Below are 12,686 nucleotides of genomic sequence, written 5' to 3' on the forward strand. Positions count from 1 at the left end.
CTCTGTCTATCAGCTCTAGAGGCCAGTAGTCCTGACTACTATTGAAAACTGAGGCAAAGAAGGTGTTAAGTACTTCAGCCTTTTTCTCGTCTCTGGTGTCTCTGTTCCCTCCCACATCCAACAAGGAATGAAGGGTTTCCTTGCCCTTCCTTTTGCCATTGATGTATTTATAGAAACACTTTTTATTATCCCTGACAGAAGTGGCCAGATTTTGTCTGCCTTTGTCTCTCTAATTGTCTTCCTACATGACCTGACTACATTCATGAACTCTTCTTGAGTAGCCTGCCCTTTTTTCCAGAGTTGGCAAGCTCTCTTTTTTCCATAATTTCCTCCAAAGTCTCCCTGTTCCAAAAAAATCCAGCCAGGCCAGCTGCCTTCCCCGCCAGCTCACCTTACGGCACACCGGGACAGCTGCTCCTGCACCTTCAATGCTTCCTTCTTGAAGCATGTCCATCCCTCCTGAACCCCTTTGTTTCCAAGGGCTGTTTCCCAGGCTACACTTTGAACCAGACTTTTGAGCAAGCCAAAGTCTGCTCTTCACATGTCCAGGGTAGAAGTTTTATTGATGGCCATTCTTGCATCCCTGAATATCGAAAACTCTTTAATTTCATGGTCACTGTACCCCAAATGGCCTCCAACCACCACATCTCCCACCAGCCCTTCTCCGTTTGTGAACAGCAGGTAGAGCAGGGCCCCACCCGTAGTAGGCTTATCTACCAGCTGAAGTAGGAAATTGTCCTCTATGCACTCAAGGAGCCTCTTAGACTGCCTTTTCTCTGGTGTGTTGAATTTCCAGCAGACATCTGGCAGACATCTAGCAGGTTAAAGTCACCCACAGAAACAAGAGCTGGTGATTTTGAGACATCCACCAGCTGCCTGTAGAATAAATCATCACCCTCATCATCCTGATTGGGTGGTCTGTAACAGACTCCCACCAAGATGTCAGCCTTGTTGGCCTTCCCCCTGATTCTGATCCACAGGCACTCAACCTTGTTGCTACTGACCTCAAGCTCCACAGAGTCAAGAGACTCTGACATATAGAGCCACCCCTCCACCCCTCCTACCTTGCCTATCCCTTCTGAAGAGCTTGTAACCATCCATGGCAGCACTCCAGTTGTGTGAGTCATCCCACCACATTTCTGTGATGGCAACTGTGTCATAGCTTTCCTGCTGCACGATATGCAGATATCTAGATATGTTTTTTGTTTCCTGATGAAGCTAGGCATGCAGAAGCAAGGGCTTTAGGGATTGTATTTCTATAGAGAACTTGCAGTCATTTTATGTGCCTAACTGGATAGTGTGTGCTCTTAAAACCTCACAGGTCCTAAAGTTTTGTTTCTAGACCCATTCTCTCCCCAGAATTCTTGCATGAAAGAAATTAAATTTTATACTTTTTTGTCTTCTCTGTAAACACAAAGTGAGAGAAGAATTAAAATGACCCATTGTCTTCAAACCAGGAAGGCTAGAGCAGAGTTGCCCTAGCCAGACAGAACCTGAAGTCAGCAGAATCTAATCTGAATGAGTCCACACCCTTGAGAAGCTGATATTTTGAAACCAAATACTTTTTGTCAAGCAGGCATGAAAGTACTGCATTTTGTTTGTGACTGAATGTAAATGAAAATAAAATACTGTGAAAAAGACCAAGCATTATGAGAAAGCATATATTATAGTGAAGGGAAAACCAGCCCAAACCAAGTTGTAATTACATGAACTGCTGTAAGAGAGGACTGAAAAGCGCTTAACCCCACTTTCTAAATTTTTCTGTATATGAGACCCCTCCCTTATACTATTTCACTTTAGCAGTGCTGTCTTCTTTCCAGACAGAAACAGCCCATCATACGTTGGAGCTTTAGAGCATTGGAAGACTGTATTTATCTCATGTGGGGCAGATCATACTGCAGTTCTCTCCAAGGTGAGCCTGAAATGAAAAGTCAGCATCTGAGACCTTACTTTGTGAGATAAGATATATTGCTAAAAATCAGTATGGAGAAATTGGGATGGTAATGCCTGCTTCCATCTGAGTCTGAAGGTGACCCTCCAAAGGGATGTTAACTAAGCTATTGGGAAAACTGGCTTTTTCTCAAGATTCCAATCACCTGCTTGCAAACATTTGGAGGGATATGGTGAATGGGATTCCTGGGGCAAAGAGGTGCAGTTCAATTCTTAGTACTTTATAAAAATATTTTCTTTTTTTTTATAGCATATTGTGGGCTTCAGAAAATATGAACAATAGCTAATTCACTAGAGTTTACTCATACAGGTAAAATTCTTAAGCAACAGGAAGTTGTTCTCAGGAGTTAAATTGCTTTTATCAGGAGTTAAATGATTTGGATATTACAGTGCAAGATTAGGCTTGATGGCGAAGCAAACCCTGCCTGTGTTTGAATCAAGTCCCATATAAAGTGTTGTGTCTTGCTGGCTCTCGCTCTTGGTGATGAGCATTTGAATGTTGTTAATAATGCAGTGATCCTGTTGTTTGTTTCTTCATCCTCAAGGAGGGGTTGGTGTGCACCTTTGGAGCAGGAGGGGCTGGCCAGCTTGGTCACAACTCCACCTGGAATGAACTCATGCCTCGTGTGGTGGCCGAGCTGTGGGGAGCAAGGGTTTCACAGATTGCCTGTGGCAGGTGGGAAAGTGCCAATAACATGTCTTCTACAATCAAGTTCTTAGGGGAATCACTGAAAAACGGTAGGGAGGGGAGTCGCCAAGATCCCCATATCCCAGTAGGTCAGCAATGTCAAAATATGGTCCACTGCCCCATTGAGAACAGAACCCTCAGCCCATGGTGAGCAGAGGGAGAGGGCTGCAAAAACCACCAGAAGTTCTTGGTATTTTGCTCTTTTAGTAAACAAAGGGTGTACTGGGTTCCAAAGGGCAAAAGACTGTCAAAAGCCTGTGTCAGGAATGTCACTGACTTCCCATCGACATTGATAAACTGGTGGATCCTTAGCAAGAATTGAAGAGCAGTGATAAATACGCTATTTCACTCTGTCTTTCTGGAACTAGGCCAGAAAAAGTCTTCTGTCAGCTAACCTGGGCTCAGCAACACAGAAGCTGTGCTTTTAAAAATGGAAGGATGTGAAGCTAGCAAAGCATAACACTATTTTTGGTTGTGGAACCAAGGTAAATCACTAATGTTAGAGGATAGTGTAGAAAATCTGAGTCTATACATTTCTTTATTGATGAATGTCTATGCAATGAAGAGTTCTAAGACTTTGGTTAAAGAGGTTCTGTGTCTGGACTGTCAGGACTTTTAAAGACAAGCCTCAGCTCTCTACTCTAAAAATATATCTGTAAATTTTATTCTGACTTGCACAGTGGATTTTTGCTTATTATAACTATTATTTTTCCTGAACAGACAGTACACCCTGGCCTATGTTGCCTCCTTGGACAAACTCTATTTGTTTGGTTCTGATGATGAAGGACAGCTGCGAGATGAGAGGAATCCTAATCGGTTGATACCACTTCCCATCAATGCACCAGTGAAAACTGGAAAATCCTGGCAGAGTAATGACCATTGCAGATGTATAAAATCTGTATTTGTTTTTTCTGGGGTGATGTGTGCTTTCATCATTTCATGTTTACACTGACAGGCAGATATTATAGCTCATGCTTGCTTGGTCATCCCAACAAATTCTATGATGAATTTGCTGCTTGATTTACCATCATGGGTAATGGCCACATAGAATCAACTTTTAGACTTTTAGATGCTTAACTACTATCTGGGGGGGTTTTCTACTGTTCCATATTTGTGCACTGAACTCTCAGAAGATAATGACTGTCGCTTCAAATATTCCTTTTAAAATTTTTTTATTCTTTCACAGAAAAGAACACATCACAAAAGGTAATTAAAATTATTGCAGGAGTAAAGCACAGTTTTTTTCTTTGCAAAAACAAGGTATGTGCACATTTGATCACAGTTTCTGATTTTACTGCTGGAAACATTTGGATTTTCCATCCTGTTTTTAGCACTCCAAGTTCATATATGTCTATTGCATTTTTAACTGCTTACCTAGAAACTAACTTGTCTTGCAATTATATATCTTCTGTGGTTAATGCATCTGGAGCATGCTGGGTGACCATTAATTTGTTCACACTTACACACAAATCTTCTTGTAATGATTGGCTTGAAACAAAAGAATCCCATCCGCTAGACCTGTAATCTTGTCAGTGTTTTCATGCATTTCACACAGAATTCCTATTTGAATGGAACTGCCACTCTGGAGGATAAAGAAGTGGATGCATGGATTTCTAATTCCAGTTCTAAACATTGGGAAGGTATAAAAAAGTAAGTCAGAAGCCTGCTGTTTGGGTTTGGTTAGGGTTTTTTCCCCTGCTGCATGATTTTCTCTCAAAATTATTATTCTTTGGAGATTCTGTTATGTAGGAACTGTTGTTCAAGAATTTAGCCAAGACACAATCTTGTCCCAGTATTTATCACCTTTTTTTGCATGGGAGAAATACATGTTATACACAACAGCCCTTTGATAATCCTTTCACAGAAACAGAGCAGATATACTATCTAGCTTCAGAAGCCTGTCCTCTTCTTTTTGCACAGAACAGTTGTTAAGTTGATGAAGAGCTGGCAAGTTAAATCAGTGAAAGATTCTGCCTGCAGGCTGAGGCCTTGTGCAAAAATCATAATCCATAGTACCCAAACTGGAATGTTTTGTCTGTGTCAGCATTTAAAAATTAGCAATCCCATCTTTAATTACCCATTTTCAAAAGCAGTAAGGATACACTTATGTCTGAGAATTATGATTATGCAGTCTTTTTTCAGGTCTTGCATGGGAGGTTATTTCCTTTGGGCAAGTCTGACTCTAGCTGCTGATTTTGAGCATTTTAAAATCTTGGCTAATTTGGAACTAAATGTTTCCCTGACCATTTTTAGTACAGTTTGGGTCACATGGAAGGTGGTTGTTGAGAGGGTGAAAGCAAGAGGGTTCTTTCCAAATCTCAATAGGAAGGGTCTGACAACAAATTGCTTGATAAATTAGCTGCTTTTAAAAGAACAGAACTAGGAATACAGGTAGTGACTAAGTCTAACATCCCCTCAGATGCTGGGAACCCAGCTTTTGTGCAGCAGTAAATTGATACCCTGATGGATTGTTCCCTCTACATGCTACCAAGATCCTATCCATGAAGGGATTACTCTTCTCTCCCTTGCTGCAGTGCCTTTTATTTTGCATAACAAACAAAACCAGATAATGTCCCAACCTCTCAGGAGAAAATAACTCCATGATAACACCCACCAGCCTCAACACTGGCTGGCATGAGGCACTTGAGCAGGGTCCCTTACAAAGCCCAGGAGAGCAGAGGTGGCTTGCCAGAGATCACTAACTTCTCAACTACAATGTCTTCTATATCACTGACAATGAATTGGTGCTAAGAAAAGTTTTGTGTGGTCAGGTGCAGACACACTCGTACACATGGGTTTTGTTCTTTCAGAGTTAAAAACCTGCAGCTGAAAAGATTGACTTTGGTTTGTTTTTTACTATCAGGAATATCAAACTGATCTTTTCATCCGAGGCCTGCATCAACGGAAGCTTCCTGGAGAAAAGGTAGCGTGCACTGACTTAGGCAGATTATATTGGCTGCATGTGAACTCACCAGAAAGTGTTATTTTAGGTCACATATGCAGAAAAGATTAGTCATAACTGAATTTGCAAGAAGCAAATCTGTCTTTTTCAAGGTCCAAGCTAAAATTGAGCTTTTTATACCCCCACTCCCATTGAACTTTACTACAGAAGCTCACATTCTTTGAAGATTTTGCTATAGTGATATTTGACAGATGATGATAATCCCTTTAGGCAATATTATAGCTCTTAAAGGATCCATAATAGCTCCTCCAGGCACTGAAGTGAAAGTCATTTTAGGGTGATATACATGAAGCCTATCATTAGTAGTTCACAGCCACACAGGACAGGAAGACAAGATATTAATCAGGTCACAAAACAGTGACCTGTGTTGTCTGTCTTCTTAGAACAGATGGAATTATACCCCCTGGAGCTAGGGCTGAACTTTCTACCTTTTTTCTGGTGTTACAATACTTCATGATTCAGTCTGTAACAAAAAACAGCTTCTCACATAAGTTCATGTTCTCTTTTTTCCTTTGTGATAGAGACAAACATTTCAAAACTTCCAAAGAAGTCTCAGGTGTAGACATATCAGAAGTGAAATGTTTTTATAAGAAGATCAGCAAGAAGCCAGAAGTCTTCCAGGAGGTATGGATTTGATATAAGGATTACTACACAGATACCAAAGAACTCTGGATTTGTGTGTGAAATTTAGGAATTTTGTGTCAACCTAATTACTTTGACAAAACATAATTGCATTTTAACCCTTGTCTTTTTTCTTTTTTTTTTTTTTTTTTTTTTGTTTTTGCTTCTGAAGGTGCAAAATGAGATTGAGAACTTACTGCCTTCATTGTCTTCCTCTCCCATCTCACCTGAAAATTTCAGAGTCTACTTGATCTTGCCTTTCATTCTGCAGGGGAAGGATGAACGGTCTTACTGTTCTCTGAGGCTTCTAGCACAGGCCATCATGAAGCTCCAGCTAAAGGACCTGCAAACTCTTGGTAGGGTTTTATGATGATAAAACTGAATGTTTTAAATGCTTGGTCATTTTCTGCTGCAGAACAAGAGTTAGTATAGCTGATCTAATGTGTTCCAGAGTTCAGCCTGGAAGAATTGCTTTCGATAGATGTAGAACGGTGGGGACTATGCAGCAAGACACAAGAATAAAAAAATTCTATTCATTGTTTACAGATTTTTGTAGTGCAAAATTAAGCATTTTTTTTGTTTAGTTCATTTGATAAAGAGAAAATGCAGCTTCATCCACAAATTGCAGTGATTTGCATATTACCTATGACCTCACTAGATGTTTTCTTTACAGCATGCTTGTGGTCAAATCTAGAAACATCCTTTTTCAAGGAGCTGGTCATTCTGTATAGGAGGGTTTCCCAGGAAAACCTGTCTCAATTTATTAGGAGAGTCACAAGCTTGTCAACATTCCTCTTTGACCTGTACCCAGATGAAACGGTGCCTCTGCAAATACTGCAGATGCTTTACCAGGTGAGAAAGTACTTGGACCCTCACTAAACAGGATGTATCAATATGGCTTAGAGTATTTTAATCCTTCTTACTTGTTGAATCCTCTGGGTATCCATCTTACAAGGAAACATGTGGCCTTGTCATTTGACATTGCTTTAGGAATCCCTTTGGCTCTACACTATCATAACTTTGAAGGAATCCTGCACAAGTCTGTCTGACCCTCTGTAGAAATCAAGAGCTAAAGCATGTGATAGCCTCTGGCCCCTGCATGCTTTCAGTGAGGCTGCATAGATTGATGTCTACAGAGATGTGGTTTCTATTATGTAAAATGGCCATTCCCCTTTCTGCTGGTGATCCCTCCCCCTAGTAACTGCTCACAGCATTTAAAAGACAACCTACCTGCTAGACACACTGTGGCTGCCACAGTAACATTGTGTGATGCTTTAAGAGCCTGTTAGCTGAGAAATTTCTCTGGGACAACAGTATTAGAGCCCCTTTCGCTGCATATGAACAAGAGGAAGAAAGGGGGTAGTAACTGTGTTCTTCTTGACAGCCACCCTTTCTCCTGCTGAGATGTTCAAAGTTTAGGAAAGTCAAGAGCTCAAGCACACGGTATAAATCAGATAGAGCTGTTAAATTTTGCTCCGACTTGAATATCCTTTTGGCTGAGGATGCAGATCTGGGCTTCAAAGTTTAGAGTCTTGATTCTGTATTTATCCAGATGAATAAACTCAAAAATGCAGCAGTCCTAGTCGTCTGTAATTGATTCCAACATGTAGAACAGCTCTACATGTTCACTGTCCCTCCCCAAAATCATATCTTTGCCAGGCAACAAGTATGAACATGAATAGGGAACTGCAGATTGTTCTGCAACATGAAAGACACTTAAAGACGCCTTTCCTGAATGAGTCCTGTTAAGGTATCTTCATTGTAAATGAAAAGTGCTCTCCTGCTAGTTTATGCATGACTCTCTGACACTTCTCACCGTGGAGCACTGTGCTACTCATCGCACTTCTATGCTTTCACCTCTGTGCAAGGTCTCAGCTCTTTCTGCAGAATGCCCTGTCAGTCCTGTCCTGCCACAGATGGACAGATCACTAGATCTGCTGACATATTGCATGTATCAATGCAGGTGAACTCCAGAACTGGTTTCAGAGTACAAGAGAATACCTTTTATGTGCCTACAGTAAAAGAGGTTATCATCTTATGTCAGTTCTTTAATATTGAAGTAAGTATACACTCTTACCCTCAGTGTGAATCACTCTTTTCTTTTCTCTTTTGTTTAAATAGTCAGTATCTGTATGAAAGTCTATTCTAGACTCTTGCCCAATACATCTCAAAGACAAAGCATTTTCTCTAGTCCTCCAGCTGCTCTAAATTATGCAAACCCTTTACTGTCCCAGTATTTTAGCAGCTACAGTAGTGCCTTTCCTGAGATGACTCCCAGTTCTGAGAACTGGAGCTGTCCTCTGGCATCTTAGGCAGCTCTGTTTGCTCTGAGCTACTACTCAATGTGAAATAGGACCACGAGGGATGGTTGCTATACTTCTTGTTACTCTGGATTTTATTATGTTTAATTAATAGAAGCATTGTGAAGTCTCTTTAGACTTTTATTTAGAAACCCTATTGAGCATTTCAATTTACTTACATCTTAAAACAAAGCTGCGGTAATAAAAAATAATCTGTGAAATGGTTCATTTCTGGATGACATGAAGGAGTGAAAATTAGGTAAGAAATGCAGTCAGTGTCACAGGAAGCAGCATGAAATGGAAATGCAGATAGTAGAGACTTCCTTAGGCAAAAAATGTAGTTTTCTGGCAACTTGGCTGGAACTAATAGGGCAACTGCCTAATTCTTTCATAAACTTTGTTTGCTAATGTACCAATTTTCTGCCAACTAACCAGAGCAGAGGAGGAGGTTTGAGAAACACCACAGCATCAAAAGCCAAGTAGGACATTACCTGAAGTTGCTGCCTTATCATACTGGAAGTGTAACACTTTGAATTAGATTTTGTTTATACCAGTATCTAATTTTGGTATTACAGGTAATAAACCTAACAGTTTTCAAAAACACTGCACCATAACCTGGGTATCCAGGACATTTTACTATGTGATTTGGTTTAGCTGATTTATGGAAGATGCTATTAATATCACTTTATGTTTCATTCTTGGGGCACTCTAACAAGCATATGTCTGCACAGACAGGTCAGATGGCTCTCTGCCAGTGTTTCTCACTCACAGAAGTGTTTAGAAGCTGCTTTTAGGAAGTGTACCTCTGTTAGTGAGTGTTCATGCACACAAGGGCATGTTTGAGAGCCAGGAGTTTGCCAGGGTACAGACTGGCAGTTCAGCCTGCACATGTACCCCTGAACTCTGAGTTCACAAGAGAAAATCAACATGTTTTTTTCCTTTCTTCCTTGTAATTTCAGATGGCCCTATGGAAGCTAACCAACTATCCATGCATCTTTGACATGCAAAATAAGATTACTGTTCACAGGACTGAATGCAGTGTTCTGTCCATGACCTGGAGTGCTGTGGGTGAGACCAATTTTGTTACAAATCAGAAGACATAAACACATTGCTAATAGACTGTTACTTTAATCTTCAGATACCCTTTTTAAGGATCCAGCAATGCTGGGATTTTCGGGTCACAAGACAGCGCCTTCTGCAAGACATACGAGACAATTTAAAATACGCCTCAACCCAGCAATTCAGGAAAAAGTTAAGGGTAAGATACCAAATTGTATTATTTGTTAGCTCTAAATACCTTGCTGCAGTCCTTCTTGATTTTCAGTGTTACTGAAGTACTGGTAGAAGGGTTTCAGTATTCTCTGAGCATACAACAAAAGAACTACTCATCAAATTATTATGAAATGTGTTCGATAAGTGGTATAGAGTAAATCTGGAGGGAAGTACGTTACATTCTTATTCCAGGTAGCCATCAAGCTTTGTTGGCTTAAGTTAAAATGCAAGTGGCAGTGCTTTTTTTCTGTGAGGTTGCTCTGGGGCAATGTAATAGGATTGCTCAGGAAACCGGTAATTGTCAAAGTCCAGTACTATTACTGCTAGACTGACTTTAGAGAATCTATGCTGGTTTGCTGTACATGAAAAGCCTGGTGACTGGGGAGCCAGCCTTAGCAGCCAGAAAGGAACACAGACACAAAAAGCCATTTTTCTCTTGGAAAGGCTGTCTGAAGGGAAAGGAAGGATAGTGCCAGCAAGAGAGATGATGATAATGCTGCTGTTGTCTCCATATGTCTTTAATGTGTGGCTTCCACACAAACCCAAGGGTTCTAGCAGTTGTATTTCCTTTCATCATGATGCTAGCCCTGCCCTGCAAAAGCCATTGGGTAGCTGATGTGGCAACAGGGCACCTGCCCAGAGCAGAGCTCAGCTCAGGGACACATGCCCTGTCTGTCACTAACACAAAGTCTGGCACCATGCCTGTGCAGCAGGGACTATTGAGCTCAGTGCCCTATTACCCAGTTCTGGTGCTTTTCAAGTGAGCTTTCTTGCTGATCAGAGCTCTCAAAGCTTTTCCTTGCTGTATACTTAGGAGATTCACAATAGCTCCTAGTGCTACCTTTCCTTCCCCCTTCCTCACTACACCAACAGTGAGAGGCATTTATTTACAGAGGCAGTAAAGCTTGTGTTCTGTACTGTCCTCTAGATTATAGAGTCTCCACTGACTGTACATGAAGCTCTGACAAACAGCTGCACTTAGCTAGAGTCAGCCTTTGAATGCACCTCTTACAAGCACTGCCTTTCACACTGTGCATCACAGCCTTATTTGCCCAGTAGCAGCCTGACAAATTTGACTGCACTGTTAGTATCCCACTAAGAGAAACTAAGCTCTGCAGTATTTGCAACTTGGTGCTACATTCCTGCATTTTTCAGTAGGTAAAAGACATTAATGTGTTTGTGTTGCCATATCAACCACCCAGTAGCAAAACACAGAAATCTTTATAACAGATTATCGTAGCATTAACCTGTCCCCTTTATTGCTGTAACCTGTTAGGACGTTTGCAGACAGTGCTGAGAACTTGGCATGTGACACCCTCATAGTGGTCTGTTACCTCATTCTCTAGTGTTGCTGTAAATGAAAACAGAGAAGGCCGAAGGATTTAGGAGAGGTATCTTCTGTTTCCACTCTACTGAGCAGGAGATTGTGCTGAGAGGAAAGATTTGTAGCTGTCGACTTGGCTCCCAAACCCTCTGCTCAACTGGGAGTTACTTTTCCTCTAACCTTTCAAGAGATGCCTATTTAATGACAATGATCCAGTTTGGCTGTCAAATTTGGGCACTCAGACACAACATATAGTACAGGGACACACATCTCCTAAGCAGACACTGGAATATGCTGGAAGCCACTCTAACAAAACCCTCAAATGCACAGGTACATCTTTTCTGCAGTGCTGTCACTTACACGCCGTTTTCTTTAAAAAAAAAGCAGCAGCTACTGCACATACAGATATGGGTATCATACATGAAATTTCTTCATTTAACTCAAGTCTCAAATTTTGTTATTAAACATGAGAATAATTTATGTTCTTCTGACTATAAGACCAATATATTTTAGTACAAGTTAAATGTCAAGTTAAAACAAAAACAAAGCTCTCAAAGGCAGATTCATATCACTGCATGTTTTATTTGCTTATTATTTAAGATCAGTTATTTCAATCAGGGTACAGTCTTACTCATGAAAATGGTCTCCACCTAGGTTTTCATTACTGCCACTACAAATATGCAACCCTCTTAAAGGGATATAATAGAAGGAATTAACGCTTCTTGGTTTTCCTCCTTATCTGCCTGAGCAGTAGGCAACAATGGCCTGCTGCTTTATAGAGATCCAGATACTACTAGGAAAATTATGACAGTCACTAGTGACAGAAGGGAGCTCTCTCAAATCAACTGCAGTACCTGATGAGATTAAACAAACCATTGTTTAGAGAAACCCAGGATTTAGCAAATGCATCACACTAGTTGTGCCTAAAAAGCTTAATCCCCATCCAGGTCCACAGGTGAAAGAACACATAAACCGGTATTGTAACAGGAAGGAGGAGACTGTAGAAACACAAGTTGTTTGTGCTGGTGCAGCCCCGTGGGAAGGCTTCGTCTACGCTGGCCGAGTAAAACAAGCCAGCTAGGGACAGGAGGGGAACTAGCACAGTCAGCGTGGGCAGGGAGGGCAGCAGGCCTCCTCTGGCCATCAGGCTCGGTTACCACGGCGGCTCGGGGCTCCTCAGGGCTGCTCCGAGCCCTCGGCTGGGGCCTTCTGCGTCATCCTGGCCACCTGCGGAATCATGTTCGGGATGCCGTCGATGATGGGGTACGCAATGCCCAGCTCCTCGTTAATGAGCTCGTTGGTAGCTTCTTCGTACCTGGCCAGGCAAGACGGGGGTGGAGGGAGGAGGAAAGAAAGCCCAAACAAGCCAAAAGGAGGAGTCAATAACCTGGGTTTGCCCCTCGGCAGCTGCTCTCGCTCGGGTCGGGGCTGCAGCTGGCCCAGGGCGGGCAGCGAGCGCGGCTCTGCGGGCAGCTCCTCACCTCAGCGGCCGCCTGGAAAGCGGGCACACCAGGAACCGCAGCAGCGAAGGCTCCGGCCGCACCGGTCCCGATCCCGATCCCGGTCCCG

General features: G+C 41.9%; 3 protein-coding genes across 3 annotated transcripts; 1 reads left to right on the forward strand and 2 right to left on the reverse strand.

The window, feature by feature from the left end:
• Positions 1-1,820: 1,820 nt before the first annotated feature.
• Positions 1,821-10,775, forward strand: HERC3 (HECT and RLD domain containing E3 ubiquitin protein ligase 3; the record flags this gene model as incomplete). The annotated part of the gene is made up of 12 exons (XM_009071552.1): positions 1,821-1,912; positions 2,496-2,626; positions 3,359-3,507; positions 3,825-3,844; positions 4,194-4,288; positions 5,502-5,561; positions 6,122-6,224; positions 6,394-6,577; positions 6,895-7,073; positions 8,185-8,280; positions 9,660-9,779; positions 10,722-10,775. Coding segments are annotated over 12 exons (1,283 nt in total), but the record flags the coding sequence as incomplete, so codon positions are not given.
• A 1,255-nt stretch (positions 10,776-12,030) lies between these two features.
• PIGY (phosphatidylinositol glycan anchor biosynthesis, class Y) lies at positions 12,031-12,261 on the reverse strand. Its single transcript, XM_009071551.1, has one exon. The coding sequence runs from the start codon at positions 12,259-12,261 to the stop codon at positions 12,031-12,033; it is 231 nt and encodes a 76-aa protein (XP_009069799.1).
• Positions 12,262-12,293: 32 nt separating this feature from the next.
• On the reverse strand, positions 12,294-12,678 carry PYURF (PIGY upstream reading frame; the record flags this gene model as incomplete). The annotated part of the gene is made up of 2 exons (XM_009071553.1): positions 12,294-12,432; positions 12,599-12,678. Coding segments are annotated over 2 exons (219 nt in total), but the record flags the coding sequence as incomplete, so codon positions are not given.
• Between the last annotated feature and the right edge of the window lie 8 nt (positions 12,679-12,686).

This window comes from Acanthisitta chloris, unplaced genomic scaffold (genome assembly GCF_000695815.1).
Source record: "Acanthisitta chloris isolate BGI_N310 unplaced genomic scaffold, ASM69581v1 scaffold39693, whole genome shotgun sequence".
Classification (NCBI taxonomy): Eukaryota; Metazoa; Chordata; class Aves; order Passeriformes; family Acanthisittidae; genus Acanthisitta; species Acanthisitta chloris.

Bases quoted from the DNA above. Each gene is read 5' to 3' on its own strand.
- PIGY (XM_009071551.1), bottom strand. From the start codon at position 12,261: ATGGCCAGAGGAGGCCTGCTGCCCTCCCTGCCCACGCTGACTGTGCTA.